Genomic DNA, 16863 nt, shown 5'->3' with positions numbered 1-16863 from the left:
GAGTCCTACCCCGACCGTTCCGGCTTCTCCTGCCTCTTGGGTCTCCTTTGTGCCCTAGTGTTGGGAGTCCTCCTAGTGCAGCAGGGCTCCCAGCAACCCTTTCTCCACAGCACCCTTTCCCAGCATGCACTGCTCCCGCTCCACCAAGCGTGAGGCTGCTGAAGCAGGGCATGCAAGGAGCTGTCTCGTGCCAATGCCCAGGCTGAGGCGGGGGACTCCCCTCCTGTCCCCCTGCAATTGAGGGGGACTGCCCCCGGGGGTGGGGCCATCAGCATTTTCATTCCCCAGTTGTGGGGTGCGGCCGTCAGCGTTCTCGCTCCCCGTCCCCCTCCAAACTAAACTCTCCCACTCTGTTTTTTGAGGAACCCGCATGAGCCAGAGAGCAAAGACCGAGTGGAGACCCTCAGGTGAGAACGGAGCTGCCTCCCTGCTCCCTGGGGCCCCCCAGCCATGGGATCTGGAGTGGGCAACCTGGGGAGGGGGGCACAGCTCAGCCTCACTTTGCCTGACTGGTTCTCATTGTGGGGAACCCTGGCTTGGGGCTCCCTCTCTTCTAGGGTCCCCGGCTGGCTGGGGGCTCTCTGGGGGCCCCTGGCTGGAGTGCCCCCTCTGTCTCAGCCCTTGCTCCTGTCTGTCCATCTGTCCTTAATGCCGACTCTGTCTCCTCCAGCTGTCAGGTTGGGGGCTGGGCAGTTGGGGTGGGGTGCCCCCACCGCACTGACGCTGTCTCCCCCTTGCAGACCTCACATGGTGGGTGGGGACAAGGAGCGGGATGAGAACCGGGAGGCCAAGCCTCGCTCGCTGCGCTTCACCTGGAGCATGAAGACGACGAGCTCCATGGAGCCCAATGAGATGATGAAGGAGATCCGCAAGGTGCTGGACGCCAACAGCTGCCAATGCGAGCTGCAGGAGAAGTACATGCTGCTGTGCATGCACGGGGCGCCCGGCCACGACTCCTTTGTGCAGTGGGAGATGGAGGTGTGCAAGCTGCCGCGGCTGTCGCTCAATGGCGTGCGCTTCAAACGGATAACGGGCACCTCCATGGCCTTCAAGAACATTGCCTCTAAGGTGGCCAACGAGCTCAAGCTTTAACCAGCCCCCTGCTGCGCTGCACCCCACGTGCCCTGGGCTGGGACGAGGCGATCCTGAGCTGCAGGATCTCCCCATGGCGGTGTGCCAGGGGGCACTGAGACGCAGACCCTCCTCCCTCGAGCTGTGTGCCCGGGAGGGGCATTGGAGACGTTCCTGCCCACCTTGCAAGGACCCACAGCCGTGCACCAGGACAGGGGGTGCAGAAACATGCCTCCTCTCCCCCACTGCTGTGCCGAGATGCCCCCTGGCTGTGCACCAGGGGAGGGGGGCACAGCTGCCTCCCGTGCAGACATGCGCCCCCCACAGCGCATGGGGAGGCCCAGAGCTGCACACTTCTCCCCTCGCAGGATTGTAATTAATTGGAGAAATGTTTATTTTTTGATACCCCGGTGGGGGTGGCAGCAGAGACGGTGGCAGGGGGAGGGCTGGGGGGCAACATTGCCCCCTGCTGCCACCAGCATGCGGGCTCCAGCAAATCGTGGTACTGCCCCTCAGACGCCTGCCATGCTGGCCGGGAGCTCTTACCAAAAAAAGAAGTGGTTCAAAAGCCAGAGAAGTCTGGCCCCCTTTCCCACAATGCCTTTCACCCCTCACCTCTCCCCCTTTCCCACAATGCCTTTCACCCAGCCCCGCTGCAGGTGCCAACTTGCCCTTTCCCCTGGGGCAGGTTGCTTGGGGCTGGGCCTGCTGTGCTGGGCACTGAGGGCAGCTCCCACAGGCTGGGGCAGCAGCAGGGAGCTGGGAAAGCCAGGCCCCACCTTCCTGCGGGTGCCCCCAATGGGCATTAATATGGGAGTGGGGTTGTTGGCAGCCTCCCCCCCCAGCCAGCTGTAGCACGTGGGCTCCCAGGCTGAGCCCCTGCCCTGAGTGGGGATGATCAGGCCCAGCCGGACAAGCCCCTCCCCAGCTCTGCTCCCGATGGGGGGGCAATGCGGGAGGGGGAGGGGTGCTGCGGTTGGGCTGTGAGCTCTACCTCCTCTGGACTGGAGCACTTGGTTGATGGGCTCCCTCCCCCAGCTGCACCCCGTCCCCCCCCATCCCCCTCGGTCTGGCAGTAGCTCCCCCAGCTGGGCCATGTCCGAGATCCGAGGGGGGTGAGAGGGAATCTGTGCAGGGACTGGCTGGGATAGAGGGAGGGGGCCTCTTGGCAGCAGCCTCCTCTCCCCCGCTGCCTATCCCTTGCTTGGATGGAGGGTGCAGATGGATGTGTTCCTCTCCCCCCCCGTGCATCTCACAAGAGGGGGTGGTTCATACCGAATCTCCCCGGTCCCAGGGTGACTTCCCCTAGGACAGGTGTGGGGGTGTCAGGCTGGAGGGGTCCGAGGCCTCTTCCCCGGGGGCTCTGCCCTGAGCTGAGCCCCTGTCTTAGACACAATAAAGAGAATGTTTTTAACCTGCACTGCAGCTTTGGTGTTCTTCCCCCCAGCTCTAGGGCTGGCTCACCCCCTGGTCCCCCCCGGCCTGCATTGGGCACAGCTGGACCCCAGGGGGCAGTGGAGGGGCTGTTGGGTGTCAGGGGGCTCTCAGCGAGGGCCCTTCTCTGGGTCTGCCCCCAGCTATTGTTCAGCTTCCGCCTCTGCCCACCAGGGCTGCTGCTGTGCCCTCTGCCCCATGTGGGGTGGGGCAGGGTCTCCCTGGGACTGGCTGAGTGCACCCCCCCACATAGTCTGGTCCCTAGCAGCAGTGGGCATCACTGGGGGCCTACCCTGAGCAGTGGAAGGGGCCTAGTGTTCTGGGGTGGGGGAGTCAGGACTCCTGGGTTCTATCTAGCAAGTCCCTCTCCAGGGTGGAGCTAGTGCCATCTTCCCCCAGCCCGTGTGCTTGGCCCTGCTCCCTGTGCCGGGGTGAGGAGTTGTGGGAGCCACGGAGTGTTCCTTGCAGGGCCCCCCTGTCAGTGGGGGGCTGTGTTTGGAAATGCCAAATGATTCCCTGGGGGGGGTGGGGGGACTGTTACCTGCTGTCCTGGGAACAGGGGCTCCTCCCACTCTCCAGCCATTGGTTCTTGGCTCTGGCTTTCCCTCGGCGGGACTAGGGGGAGGGACCTTGCCCACATGGCTGAGGTCCTGATTGAGCCCGGAGCTGCTCCAGTTTTCTGGTTAGGCATTGTAGGGGGGGGAGAGGCACTGCCTTGGTGTGTGGGGGGCACAGGTACTTGAAGCCAAGAATAGGCAGGGGGAAGGCAGCAGTTGTGTGGTGCTGGGGGGGAGAGGGTCTAATCCCCCCTCCGATCACAGCTGGCCCTGGCTCAGCAGGGACCCCTCAGCCAGTGTTTCAGGGCCTACACTGGCTCCATTACCCGCCCCCAACACTGGCTACAGGATTTCCCCTGCTTCCCACCCCCACCCCCTGCACTGGCTGCACTAACATTCTTCCCCCTCCTCGCCACCAGGCTTCTCCATGCATCATAGCCACACTTGTGATGCTAAATAATGTACTTCCCTGCCCCTGGGGGCTGCCCCTCCCCTCTTCTCCCCCTCTCCCCCCCCAGCCTGTATATATCTGTACTGATACCTCGGTTTTGTGAGTGGTTTTTTTCGTTTTGTTTTGTTTTATTCTGATCAGAAAATGCCTTTTTTTTTTTTTTTTAAATAAAAAAAAAAAACACAAATCTGCTCTGGCCCTGACGCTGTCCCCTGCTGGGGGGTCAGGGAATGGGCTCTATGCTGCCCCCTTCTTGGGGAGGGAGGGGGGGCCCTGCCACTGGCCCATCCTGGAGGGCTTTGGCCCCGCTGGGGCCCTGGAGCAGAGCTGCGATTCGATGTAGTTTTCCAGGTTCTAGATTAAAACTTTCCAGAAAGAGCCGCTGCGGCCTCCTGTTTTGTATTCCTCTTGCTCCCACTCCCCCCCGTGTTCCTCCTTCAGCTCCTGGTGGCCCTCCCCAGCCCCAAAGGAGCTGCACAACTGGGGCTCTCTGGGCACTACCCCAGAGGCAACTGCAATGCCTATATAAACAGCCCCCCCTCTCCCAGCACGGGGAGAGGTGGTTTGGCCAGAGCTTGGGCTGGAAGGTGCTGTAGAAATCATGTTTTTAGGGGGGGTCTTGGCTCCCCTCGTGGCCAGTCTGGGTTCATCAGCCCGGCTCTGTGCTCTGCAGCCAGGGGAGGGCCTGGGGTTTGCTCAGCCAAACACAGATTGGGTTGGGCCCCAGCGCTGCCCCTCCTCCAGGCATCCTTGCAGTCAGCAGTACAGGTGCAGGAGCCTCAGCCCACCCCAGGGGAGGCCCCCAGTTGGATGCTCCTAGAGCCTCAAGCCTCACTGTCTGTGTCGTGTCACTGGCAGGGCCCCTGTCCTAGGCACCCAGGCTCGAGGGGCTGATTGTACAGGCCCATCCCAGCTCCAGGAATCCAGGGCAACAGATTCCAGCCCAGCAGCTCCACGGGCGTTGGCCCCCTGGACTGTCCCCAAAGTGAATGCACCTTTCTCAGCCCCAACTGCTGGTGGGTTCCCGTCCTGCCCTTGGCCCCGCCTGGGACACGCTAATGCCCCAGCCCAGTGGCAAGATGGCTGAGGCAGTAGCTCGAATTGGACCAGCTCTGGGGGTGGGGGGAGCCAGCCAAGCGTTTTGAGTTCCAGCCAGGAAGAGCAGAGCTTGTCCCTGCCCCCAGCAGAAGCTGATTCAGTAACAGCTGTTACCTCACCTGCCTCGTCTCTGCTAGTCTGGGCCCTGCTGCATCCAGCCGGGAGGGGGCAGACCCAGCCTGTGCAGGGCCCAGAGGAGCTGGCTGCTGTTCCCAGCTTTGCCTAAGCTTGGGGTTAAATCCTTGCTGGGGCAGCCCTGTCACTCTCTGCCTTGGCCGGGCTTCGGAGGGGGGGGACAACATTGGCATTGGGGGAAGTGTCCCAGCTGAATTGTGGGCTCAGCCCACCTAGAGCCCAAGAGCCTGGTGTGCCCATTGGCCAAGCACAGGCCCTTCCTGCCCCAGGCAATGGGGGGTGGGAGGCTCCAGGGAGTGCACGGCCCCTCTGCAGCGCGGGAAGTGGGGCAGCTGATGTTTGGGGGAATGGGGGGCAGGAGGGTGGCAGAGGGAAATGGAGGGGTGGGGGCAGCACATGGATGGGCTCAGGACACGTCTAGTAAAATACTTTTATTCAAAATGCAACATGAATGTAACCCCCTTCTCCCCCCCCCCATAGCTCCTACCTCCCCCTACCCCACCCCTGGGGCTGCAGCTACAAGCCCTGCCTACAAATGCCCCATTGCCCAGACCCCCCTCCCCCAGCAAAGCAGCATGCACCCAGCATGGGGGGGGGGGTCTCCATGGCTGCGCAGGTGCCTACTGAGCTGCTGTCCTCTAGATGGGGGAGGGGGATGCCCAACCCCCTCCCCCAGCTCTGTGCTTCTTCCAAGGCCTCTTCAATGCTGCTCCCACCAACTCTCCTGCAAGTGCCTCACCCAGTGTTAGCGCTGGTTACCCCTTACCTGGACCCTGGCACTCAGGTCCCCCCTGGGAGCCAGTGCTGCCCCCCAAGGTGAGGGAGCTGTGCCCCATTTGGGGGGGGGGCTTTTGTGCTACTCCTGCCCCTCAACAACACCCCCCCCAGCAACTGCTCTGCCAGCCAGGGGCTAGCGTCAGCTCTCCTCCCCCCCCCCCCCCCCGCCCCCAGTGCCAAGAGAACATTCCTGTGCCCCTCCCCCAGGAGGCGATACATCCCACAGCTCATTGAGCCACAGATAGGAGCCCCATCCCCTGCCCAGGCTCCTAGGGGTGAGGAGGGGTCCCTGCCCCGCACTGGGCACGGCTCACCAGCAGGGGGTGTGCCACTCCATAGCCCTGATCCCTCTACAAGTAAAGAACCCTCCCCTCCCCCCCACTACCCCAGGCTCCCCACAGCTGGCATTGGTACCCACTCTCCTGGCCTGGATTTCGCTTAGAGCCCAAATGGACCACGCTGGGGGGGCCAGGTTCAACCAATGCAAGTCCTTCAGTCTCTCCCCTCCCCTGGGGAGGGGGGGTCCTAGAGACACCCCCAGTGTGTCACTATGGGGTAGATGGAGCCCCTGACCCCTTAACCAAGCAGGATCCAGGCCACTAAGGAAGCAGGGGGCTTCAGCTGGCCTCCCCCCACACCTCAGAGGGAGCTGGAGGAGGACGGAGGAGGGGGCTCCAGGGCCACGCCCACCAGTGAGGAGGGGTGCTGGGGCCCCCGCCCATGGTGGCGGGAGGCAGCAGGCCGGATGAGTGGTGGGGGCGGTTGGTTGGGCGACAGTCTGGGCTGCAGGAAGCGTCCCTGCTGGAGGGGGGGTGGCTGGCGGTGCAGCGTGGGCGCTGTGGGCAGCGTGGGCCGCAGCAAGGGGGGAGGTTGCGACAACGTGGTGGGCGGCAGCCGGGGGGTGGCAGAGGGCGGAGCCGCTGCAGTGGATGCTGGGGGCTGCGGCTGCTGCTGGGCAGAGCGGGACACAGCTGTGATCTGCACCTGCAAGGAGAGAACAGAGTGAGTGGGGAGCCGTGCAGGGCGCCCGGGGCTGGCAGGGCAGGGGGCCGTGGGTCGGACTGAGGGGCCTTGGCTGAGCATGCGGGGAGCCCGGGGCTGGCAGGGCAGGAGGCCGTGGGTCGGACTGGGGGGCCTTGGCTGAGCGTGCGGGGAGCCCGGGGCTGCAGGGCAGGAGGCCGTGGGTCGGACTGGGGGGCCTTGGCTGAGCGTGCGGGGAGCCCGGGGCTGGCAGGGCAGGAGGCCGTGGGTCGGACTGGGGGGCCTTGGCTGAGCGTGCGGGGGGCCCGGGCCCATCAGTCAGACCGAGGGAAGTGGCAGAGCCGGGGGCTGCGTGTGGCGAATGGATGGCTGGGGGCTACTGGTTGGACTGAGGGGCACCAGCTGGCCTGGGATTGGAGGGGTCTGTGGGTACAGGTCAGGGGTCTCACCCCTTCCTCACCTCATCGTCCTCCTCGCTGCTGGCCAGTGAGACGCTGGAGCTCTTGGTGTCATGCGGGGGGGAGCGGCCCCTTGGGGAGCCCCCCTGCTCAGCCTCCCACTCCTGCAGCACCTCCTCCAGGTTGAAGCGGCGCCGGTAGCTGACGAAGAAGGTTTTCACCTGGGCCAGCGTCTTGTTGCCGATCACACCAGCCACGGCCTGGAAATCCTTCCCGTACCTGCGGATGGCTGGGGAGAGGGAAGGGGATCAGCTACTCAGGGGAGGCAGGGTCCCTGCATGCAGGGAGGGAGTCCAGGGGCAGCTACATCCCCAGGCTGGCGTCACTTACATACCCACGGGGCAGCCATGATGGGAGGGGCACCTACCCACCCCGGCACTCCCTCCCTGGAGCCCCACCCCCACCTCCCCCGACCCCAGCTCACCCTGCACAGCCAGCAGCTGCTCGTCCGTTGTCCAGCGCGAGTTGAACTTGCCGTTCCCCTGGCGGGAGAGTGGAGAGCATCAGGCTGGGATTCAGACCTGCCCTTCCCTCACCCTCCCACGGGGCGGGTCCTGGGCTCGCACTTCCTCTCCCCAACCCTTGTGCCTCATGGGAGCTGGGCCCAGCACCTCACCTCCCCCAACGGGCTGGTTCCTTCTCCCCCTACATGGAGGTCAGTGCCCCTCATCTCACCTCAGGGGGCCGCAGCTTGTCGATCCCACCCTCCAGGGCCTGCTTCATGCTGCTGTTGATCTGCTTGATGCACTGGACCTGAGTGGCGGGGGAGAGAAGGGGACTGTCAGTGAGAGCTGGGGGCTCAGGGGTTACCTGGCGCTTGAGGGAGACGAGCTGTGAATCGAGGTGGCGCAGCGCCAGGGTGCCCATGTCAGGGCTGGGGGTTTGACAGGGGTGATGGGGGGGGTTGGGGTTACCTGGCGCTTGAGGGAGACGAGCTGTGAGTCGAGGTGGCGCAGCGCCAGGGTGCCCATGTCAGGGCTGGGGGTTTGACAGGGGTGATGGGGGGGTTGGGGTTACCTGGCGCTTGAGGGAGACGAGCTGTGAGTCGAGGTGGCGCAGCGCCAGGGTGCCCACGTCAGGGCTGGGGGTTTGACAGGGGTGATGGGGGGGTTGGGGTTACCTGGCGCTTGAGGGAGACTAGCTGTGAGTCGAGGTGGCGCAGCGCCAGGGTGCCCACGTCAGGGCTGGCCGAGATGCCAGCGATGTCATCCTGGCTCAGGTACATGCCCTTGGGGGGGCGCCGGCGTGAGCGCAGTGGGTGGTGCCGATACTGCGACAGCTGCGCCTCCTTCCTCACAGGCCCTGAGCCCGATCCTGGGCCCGGCCGGCTGTTCGGCAGCTTCTGGTAGCTCGGCTGGGCAGGAAATGGAGCTGATCTGAGTACAGCGCCCCCTAGGAACCCCTGCTGCAACACAGTGCCATGGACTGGCTCCTCCCACAACACCCCCTACAGCACAGCACCCCCCTCACCATCCCATGGCACAGTGCCCCCTACTGGCCCCATGCTGACCCCTGGAGCATATTGCCCTCTAATGATCCACTGCAGCCCAGGGTCCCCTCTCCCACCCTCAGCACAGAGCCCAAGCGAGTGAGGATGTGCCCTCTCCCACCCACCTGCCTGTGAGCCAACCCACCCCCAACCCCTCACCTCCTTCTTGGGGTCCATGGCATCAAACTCCCCCTCGCTGGCTGCCCGTCCCTCCTCCATCTCGTCGTTACTGGGGGGAGCATGGCATGGGTTAGAGGGGATGGTACCAAGAACCCCAGGCTGCCCCCCCAACCGGACCCCCCAGCCCCTGCCCTCCACCTCACCACAAACCCCCTGTCCCCACTGTCTGCCCTCCACCCCGTCCGTGGCCATCTAGCCTGCCCCCCTTCCTCATCCAGAACCCCCGACCCTGCCCGTGCCTGTACCTCCCCCCACACACACCTCACCTGTCATCCCTCTCCTTCTTGCTGAGCAGCCGACGGGCCTGTCGGTCCATGACACTCGTGCGGCTCCTTGTCTTCTTCCAGGAGTAGTAATATTTCACCAGGCTGGGGATCAGCTTGTCGGGGAGCTGGGGACAGATAGGGGATGGGGTCAGATGCCTGGAGGGAGCGGGGGGTTGAAGTGCTTGGCAGAGGGCGGGGGGGTGGGATACAATATCTGGGAATGGAGTGGTGAGGTGCGTGGGGAGATTGAATGGTGCAGGGAGGGATGGGATGACAAGGAAGGGGAGGGAGCGTGAGGAGATGCCTGTTGAGGGGAGAGACTCAAGGGAGGGATGGGATGCTGGGTGGGGAAGAATGGAGGGAGGGATGGGATGGCAGGGGAGGAGATGTTGTGGGGGAGAGATGGGGCAAGGGATGGGATGCTGAGGGGATGATGGGTAGAGGAGATGCTCGTGGGGAGGGGGGGATTGGAGGGAGGGATGGGAATGCGTGGGGGCAGGGGGAGGGAGAGATGGGGCAAGAGATGGGATGCCAGGGGTATGAGGGGCAGAGATGGGATGCAGGAGGGAAGGGGTGGGAGGAGATGGAGGGAGAGATTGGAGGGAGGGATGGGATGCAGTGGGCGTGGGCGAGGGGTGGGAAGAGATGCTAGGGGGGAGAGATGGGACAAGGGATGCCAGGGGGATGAGGGAGAGAGGAGATGCTGGGGGGGAGAGATGGGGCAAGGGATGCCGGGGGGATGAGGGAGAGAGGAGATGCTGGGGGGGAAGAGATTGGAGTGACAGATGGGATATGGGGTGGGGCAGGGGTGGGAGGAGATGCAGGGGGAGGGAGAGATGGGATGCGGGGGCGGAGGGGGGGAGGAGGAGATGCCTGCATGGGGAAAAAGTAGGAGGGGGAGAGGAGGGAGAGGCCTGCCTGGATCCCCATGAGAAGGAAGGTGGGTCCCTAGCTATGGAGGGTTCACAAAGTCCGCACCCCCATGCCAGGCCCCTACGAGGTAAGGTGGCACCATCACACAGGGTAGGGGGTTGGCATATATCACATATGTTGGCCGCAGGGGGAGATGGGGACATCGTGGCATATACCATCTGCTGGGGGGGGGCGTGGTGCAGTCATTAGCACATACCACCTGCTGCCTGCAGGGGGAGGGAGAGTGGCAAATGCCATTTGGTCACTGTGGAGGAAAGCAAGGGTGCCACATACTATCTATTAGCTGCTACAGGGGGAGGGGGTCACATACCATCCACTGGCTATGGGAGTAAAGGGTGGCACAAGCTATCTTTGCTAGCTGCCAGGTGGCGGTTGGTGGCATGTACCATCTTTGCTGGCTGCTGGGTGGGGGTGCATGGAACATACTATGTGGTGGCTGGGGGGGGGGGAATTGTAGCATATGCCAATTATGTTGACCACAGGAGGGATGGCAGGTACCATCTGCTGGCAGGGGGGAGCAGGCATGTCAGGTGCCATCTGCTGGTTTGTGCGGGTGGGGGCGGCAGGTACCATTTGCTGGCGGGGAGACAGGGTGGCAGGTGCCATGTGCCAACTGCAAGGAGATTGTAGGTAGCATGTGCTGGTTGTATGGGGGAGAAGAGTGAAGTGGAATGTACCATCTGCTTGTTTGCAAGGGATGAGTTGCAAGCACCATCTGCTGGTTGAGGGGGCGTGATAGGCACGTACCATCTGCTGGATGCGCGCGAAGCTCTTGCCATGGAAGCTGAACGCCTGCTCGAATAGCACCTTGTCCTCCACAGTCCACTCGTCTGGAAAGGGCGTGAAGTTGGCCAGGTCAGCCAGAGACTTCTCCACGTCATGCTTGTGCCACAGCAGCATCCCCAGGGCCTGGGGCGATATGGGGGGTGAGAGGGGCAGCAGCATCCGCAGGGTGGGGAGGGGACGATGAGATGGGGATGAGGGGGATCCCCAGGATGGAATGAGGGAGATGAGCTAGGGTGAGGGATTGGGGTGTCCGGGGGTATGGTAGGGGAGATGTGTCCCTGGGAATGGGGAAGATGGTGAGACAGGGCGGGAGGGGTCAGCGTCCCCAGGGCAATGGAGGGTGGGTGAGATGGGGCACAGGGTTCAGTATCCCAAGGACGGGGTAGCATTCCGGGGTGTGTGTGTTGGAGGGGCCAGGTCAGGCATCCTGGGGCATGGTGAGGTAAGATGGGGTAGTATCCCTGGGACCTGTGGGACACAAGAATCAAAAGGGCCAAACTCTGTGGGATCTATCCCCACACGGCTGCCCCATGCAGTGTGCAGGGTGTGGGGATTGCCCCTACCTGCTCAATGTTGTAGCCGTGCTTGTCCTTGGCCATTGCAATGTATTTGTCCACTGATGGGGGGAGAGAAGAGACAAGACAAGTCATCAGGACAACTTCTTCCTGCTGGACCCTCCCCTCCCCCACAACTCCCACCACCCAAGGTATCACATCTACTGTGCAGATGGGCCTGAGACAGCACAGCACATGCATGGCAGGGAGTGTCTGATGTTAGGCGGGGGTTGGTGTGATACTGATTGTGTATGTGCAGGGAGGGGAAATGTCTAACACTGGGTTTGTGTGTGGGAGGGATCTGATACCAGGTCATGGGGGGGAGGGGGTGTGCATGTGGGGACATGCCTGACGAGGGGGTGTGCATGCACGGAGGGTATGTCTGATGCGGGGGCATGCATGATGCGGCGGGGTGTCTGATACACAGGGGTGTGCACGCAGGGAGCATGTCTGATGTGGGGTTATGCATGCGGGGCGGACCTGTGATACACAAGGGGCGCACGCAGGGTGGCATCTCTGATACACGAGGGGTATGCATGCAAGGGGGGGTGTCTGATGTTGTGGGGCTGGATGTTTGTCTTTCTGTGTTGGGGTGTGAGACCCATCCAGCCCCCATGCCCCGTCTCACCCAAGGTTTGTGTGGAAGTGATAGGCTAGGCATTCTGTCTAAGCCCACAATCCCCCTGCACCCTGCAGGGCGAGAAGTTGATCCCCAGCCTGGAACCTCCCCTCTCCGTTTCTCTGATCCCAACCCTGCCCTGCAGGATGGGGAAGCAATGTCCTGGGCAGTGAATATGTCTAGAAGGAGGGGGGCAAGCCATGGCCATCTCCCCCAGGTCCTCCATGGCCATCTCCCCCAGGTCCTAAACCCCACCAGAGCAAGAGCTGAAGGGTTAGAAATGACTCATCTAGAGTATCTGTGGGGGTAAGCGGAGGGGAGGAGCAGCATGTGGGGGCCAGAGGAGGAGTAAGGGGGCAGTATGTTGGCAAGGGCAGAGGGGATTGCTAGGCCAAGGAAAGGGGGAGAGAGATTTGCTGGCCATGGAAAGCGGGGCAGCACACTGGGCTTGGGGGGAGGGGTTTGCTAGGGACAGTTGTGCACTGGGCTAGGGAAGGCATGCTGGGCTTGGGGGACAAAGGGGATTGCTGGGTGGGAGAGGGCAGAGCACTCTGGGCTGTGGAGGTTGCTGGGTGGGCCTGGGGGGGGGACAGAGGTTGGGAGGGGAGGAGGTAGCATGCTGGGCTGGCAAACAAGGGGGCTATGGGAGATGGGAGAGATGGGCAGTGCACTGGGCCAGGGGAAAGAGGCAGTGAGCTGGGCTTGGTCAGGGAGGAAGAGAGGGTCATGTGTTGAGCTGGACTGGGGCACTGATTGGCAGGGGAGGGGGGGTTTCTGGGCCAGGGGAGGGGGGAGGAGTTGCTGGGCTGGTGCCTTGCCCAGACAGGGAAGCGGGAGAGGGAACAGCCCCAGGCAGCAGGTGCCCTGGCTGTGGTGCCCATGTGCTAATGATAAGGGCTAGGGGCTGCTCACATTTGGCATCTGACACGCAGTGGTTGGGCGACCAGACCAGCATCCCCTTCAGCTCCTTGTTGCTGTAGCGAGCAGGGCTTTCTGCATCAGACAGACAGGAGACAAAGGGTCAGCACGGAGCTCCCAGCACCAGACACTCCTGGGCCCCACCCATCACACAGCCCCCAAGCCCCTGCTCTGCTCTAGGACTCACTCCACAAAATGAAGAGGGCAGCAGGGACCAAGACCCCACAGCTCTGCCAGTGCCCTTCAATCCTGACCCGCAGCCCCCTGCTATGCTGGCCCTGGGCTCCGCCCACCACACAGCTCTGATGATGCCCCTCAACCCCAACCCACAGCCCCAATGAGAGAAAAGCAATTGTACTGAGCCCCCCAGCAGCCCAGCTGGCAGCGGAGGCAGCTGTGGCCCTATGCCAGGAAAAGCTTCTTACTGTGCCAATGCACAAGTGAGGGGAGGAGAGACTATGGGCACAATCAGACCCAGAGTATGTTGCTCTGCTCCTGGTAATGGGGGAGGTGGGGCGCTGGCAGGGGCAGGCACCATGCAGGGAGGAAGCGAGTACACTTTTCCCCTCTGCTCCTTCGCCCTTTTGAACCTTAACAAAGCCCAGCACCCCCATTCAATCCCACCCAGGCACTGTCTTGGGGGAGGAGGCTCCCACAGCATGTGAGGGGGGAGGCTGCCTGCAGACAGACCAACCCCCCACTCCTCTCTCTGCTCCCCCCATCAAGCCCGCACTGTACAGCCATTGGTCCTGGGTGACTGGAGTAAGGATTTCTAAGGAGCGGTGCCCCCTGCTGTCTCTGCCCCTCCCCAGGAATCCTGACGGCATCAGTACCCTTACCTGGCTTGCACTCAGGGATCACAGCTTGGTAATCAGCCCCCACCCGAATCATGCTGTCTACAAGGGAAGGAGAAGGGCAGGTGTGAGGGAGCAGCTGCAGTTGAAGGAGAGAACCCAGAAGTTAGGCCCCAACCCCTAGCTGCCCTCCCCTAAGGGAGGGAAGTCTTGGACCTTCCTGTGAGCTCCACGCTTGCACAGAACAGGGCTGAGATGTGACACGGGTTGGTTGGGAGGACCCACAAGGTGCTGCAGGAAGTGATGGCTCAGTAGGGGGTGCTCTCCCCTGCAGTCAGTGCTGATCCCAGTGCAGCACTAGAGGGTGCTATACTGCAGGGAACTGGGCAGGGGGCTCAGTAGGGGGTGCTCTCCCCTGCAGTCAGTGCTGACCCCAATGCCCCAGTTAAGCACTAGGGGGCGCTGTGCTGCAGGAAGTGAGATGGGGCTCAGTAGGGGGCTCTCCCCTCGGAGTCAGTGCTGGCCCTAATGCAGTATTAATTCCTAGCTCTGGTAAATACCATTCTTCTTAAATACCCTGTCAAACAACTACAGCTTCTCCTTCACTTCCCAACCTACGTGTAGCTTTGTTTAGCTGTTAATCAGCCCAGACAGCCCTCCCCAGAGGTGGCTGCATCCCAGCACCAGACCAGGGATCCCTGTATATAAACATCCCCCCCCCCACCCCAGGCAGCTGCATATCAGAGTTGGACAAGCAATTTAGCTCTAGTTCACCGGCGGGGACCTACACTATCCCATTCCCCTCTCTACTTCCCACCCACCCCTGGCTCCCTTTCCCAGGAAGCCTGACTTGTCACAGCTGCAGCCTGATCTGGAAGCATTTAGCCAGCGCCTGCCAAGGAGCTGCCCTGCTTTCACTTTCCGGCACGGGGCCCAAGAAACACACGCGAGGGAGGGGAAGGTGGGGAGAGGACGTGGGGAGGGAGGAGGTCTGCTCCTAGGCGGATCCCACACCCACAGGGAAGATAGAGTGGGAAGGGCCCCCAGCTGTTGATGGGTACCACCCAGGTAGCTGCCCCCTTCCTGCACACAATATAACCCCCACCCTCCAGGATGCAACCCCCCCCCTCCCCGGCAGGGGGTGGTGGCTGCCTGCGGTGCAGCTGTGACAGGCGCTCTCGCTGGGGAGGAGGGGGTGTCTTTGGCAGAATTTCCCAGTATCTTGACCAGCTGGGGGCGGTGGGACGCCACCCCCTGCACACTTGGGGGAAGAACATGAGAGGTCTCGGAGGTGAGGCCCCCGTTTCCTTAGTGATGGGCTAACAGGGCTGGCAAGGGAGGGTGTCCAAACAGCAGACTAGCACTCCACCCTGTTGACCCCCCACCCCATACTCCTGGGTTGCCTGTGCCTCCCCAGAGCCAGCAGCAAAGGGGCGTAACTGTCCCCCCACACACATTCCCCAAACGGATTCCACATGGCCGGTGGGAGGAATCGGCCGCTCTAATCTCCTTGGATCCCCCCAGCACATCCCTTGCTGGCGCTGGTGTGCGGCGGGGGGAGGGGGGCTAACAAAGCCGGCTGACGCTGGGAGGCAGCAGGCACACACGAGGGCGCCAGGGGACAATGGGGTCGAAGCTGTTAGCAAAAGCAACCTTCCAGTGATGCCCCGGCTCTTTGTTCAGCCGGGAGCGTCCCTTTGCTCACCCTGGGGCTAAGTTTGGGAAGGGGTTGGCCCCCAACCCCCTAGTGTTGTTCTGTCTTTCCTCCTCCCCCCCCCCCTCCGCCGCCCGCTCCAGGGATCGGGCCCCAGCAGGGATTTCAGGAGAAATAATATTCCAGCATTGTTGTATTCTACACTGTGTTCTAGTCCCGGGCCGCCCCGGCTAACCCCAGAAGCCATGGGGGTCACCACGTCTCCCCGTTGGACGCCAGGTGAGGAGGGGATCCCGCGACGCCGTAGAAAGTGGGGTTAATTCAAGTCACTAGGGAGATAGCATCTTCCCTCCCCGCGCACCTCCTGGTTCTGGGGGAACCGGGCCACTCGCTGTCACTTCCCCAGACCCGGGAAGTTGTCGCCAGCTCCCTATCCCTGACCCTTAGGGCCTCCCTCTCCAGCAGAGTTTTTCTCCTCCACGGGGAGGTGCGGTCTGCAAGCGTGGCGTGACCCTCCCGTCCACACGCGTGGCGTATCACGACACCCCCCCAGACCGCACGCATGGCGTGAGCCCCCCTAAGTCCACACTCGTGGCGTGTCACGAGCCCCCCAGTCCACATGCGTGTCGCAAGTGAATCATTCTCGGCTCCCGTTCCGGGACACGCACGCGTGATCCGTGTGTGGAGTGGACCGTAGCTGGCTCCCTGCCCCTTGCACAATAGCTGTGCCCCCAGTCTGGCACTTACCGTGCGAATGCTCTTCTTCGCTGCTCTCATCCTCCGAGGTCTGATGATTGCCATTGGTGGCCGATTTCGCCCGGCTCCTCGACAGGATCCCGGAGGCCGGGCCGGATTTTTCCATCACGGAAGGCATTGCCCCCCCAGCTCCCTCTGCTTTGCGGCCCCCTCCACCACAGGAATCCCCCCCTTTAGCCCTGGTTCAGGGTGGAGGACACGCGCGCGCTGGTCGTTGGCGACTTGAAACAATCCAAAATTAAAACAGCGAGGGGGCGAAACTTACAACCTCAGAAAAATCCATGGGGGGCGGATCCCAGGATGGAGGGATCCCCAAAATTCCCTGCAAAGGGGGAAGATTTCAGGGTTTCTTTTCCCAGATTGAAATCTTTCCTCCCATTCAAAAGTTTCCCAAACTCCCCTGAAATGAGGGGGGGACTTTCCAACAAACCCCTTTGCTCCCAACACCTGAGATTCCAGATACTTCACCCCCCCGCAAAAAAATAACCTACCAAATGCAAAAAACGGGGGAGGAAGTTGGGTTAAAAATGAGGGATTTCCCCCCAACTCTCCCCTGGGGACGATCTGACCCCAGTTTCCTTCTATGGCTTCTTTCTTCCTCCAAAGATGTAGCAACTTGTGCACAAAAATAAAAGTGACCTCCAGGAGTAGGGGGTGGAAATGGGGGGGTCCTGATTCCAGGAGCTGGGGATGCTGCAAGAAGAGGGGGGTTGACTCAGTGTGTGTGGTGGAGGGGGGAACCCTGGTGGAAAGTTGCGTGGGCAGGAGGCTTTACAGGAGCTCCTGTGCCTGCCTCCGTCTCTCCTCACACACACACACAATGAGAGTCAGACTGGAGCTTCCTCGGTCGGCTCCTGCTGCTTGCTGCTGCTGGGGAAAAGTAGTTCCAGCTCCCCTGGCCTCAGCACCTCCCAGCTGAACCCCTCCGCCTGGATGCACATCTGGCCAGAGG

General features: G+C 62.3%; 2 protein-coding genes across 18 annotated transcripts in view; one reads left to right on the top strand and one right to left on the bottom strand.

Moving 5' to 3' along the window:
* Window positions 1-3889, top strand: part of MARK2 (microtubule affinity regulating kinase 2) — a 105706-nt gene extending 101817 nt beyond the window's left edge. For 12 of the 15 annotated variants that reach the window (XM_065552985.1, XM_065552986.1, XM_005305562.5 and 9 more), the window contains 2 exons: window positions 363-407; window positions 741-3889. In XM_065552985.1, the coding sequence (XP_065409057.1) occupies window positions 363-407; window positions 741-1092 (397 nt within the window). In that variant the 3' untranslated portion in view covers window positions 1093-3889. The remainder of the gene's footprint in view (window positions 1-362; window positions 408-740) is intronic. The other 3 variants (XM_065552987.1, XM_005305564.5, XM_005305560.5) reach the window with 1 other exon arrangement.
* On the bottom strand, window positions 1483-16816 carry RCOR2 (REST corepressor 2). 3 transcript variants are annotated; one of them, XM_024100344.3, is made up of 12 exons: window positions 15903-16805; window positions 13547-13603; window positions 12702-12782; window positions 11180-11232; window positions 10578-10739; window positions 8898-9022; window positions 8611-8680; window positions 8083-8316; window positions 7638-7715; window positions 7387-7444; window positions 6965-7191; window positions 1483-6507 (listed from the first exon to the last, which is right to left on the bottom strand). In XM_024100344.3, the coding sequence occupies exons 1-12, from the start codon at window positions 16027-16029 to the stop codon at window positions 6163-6165; spliced, it is 1617 nt and encodes a 538-aa protein (XP_023956112.1). In that variant the 5' UTR covers window positions 16030-16805; the 3' UTR covers window positions 1483-6162. The 3 variants fall into 3 exon arrangements, with proteins under 3 accessions (XP_023956112.1, XP_023956113.1, XP_065409064.1); XM_024100345.3 differs by having other exon boundaries at window positions 13547-13599; window positions 15903-16042; XM_065552992.1 differs by lacking the exon at window positions 13547-13603 and having other exon boundaries at window positions 15903-16816.
* Between the last annotated feature and the right edge of the window lie 47 nt (window positions 16817-16863).

Source organism: Chrysemys picta, chromosome 7 (genome assembly GCF_011386835.1).
Source record: "Chrysemys picta bellii isolate R12L10 chromosome 7, ASM1138683v2, whole genome shotgun sequence".
NCBI lineage: Eukaryota > Metazoa > Chordata > Testudines > Emydidae > Chrysemys > Chrysemys picta.
Note: the sequence above shows the minus strand (reverse complement) of the source record. Positions and strands in the feature narration are given on the sequence as shown.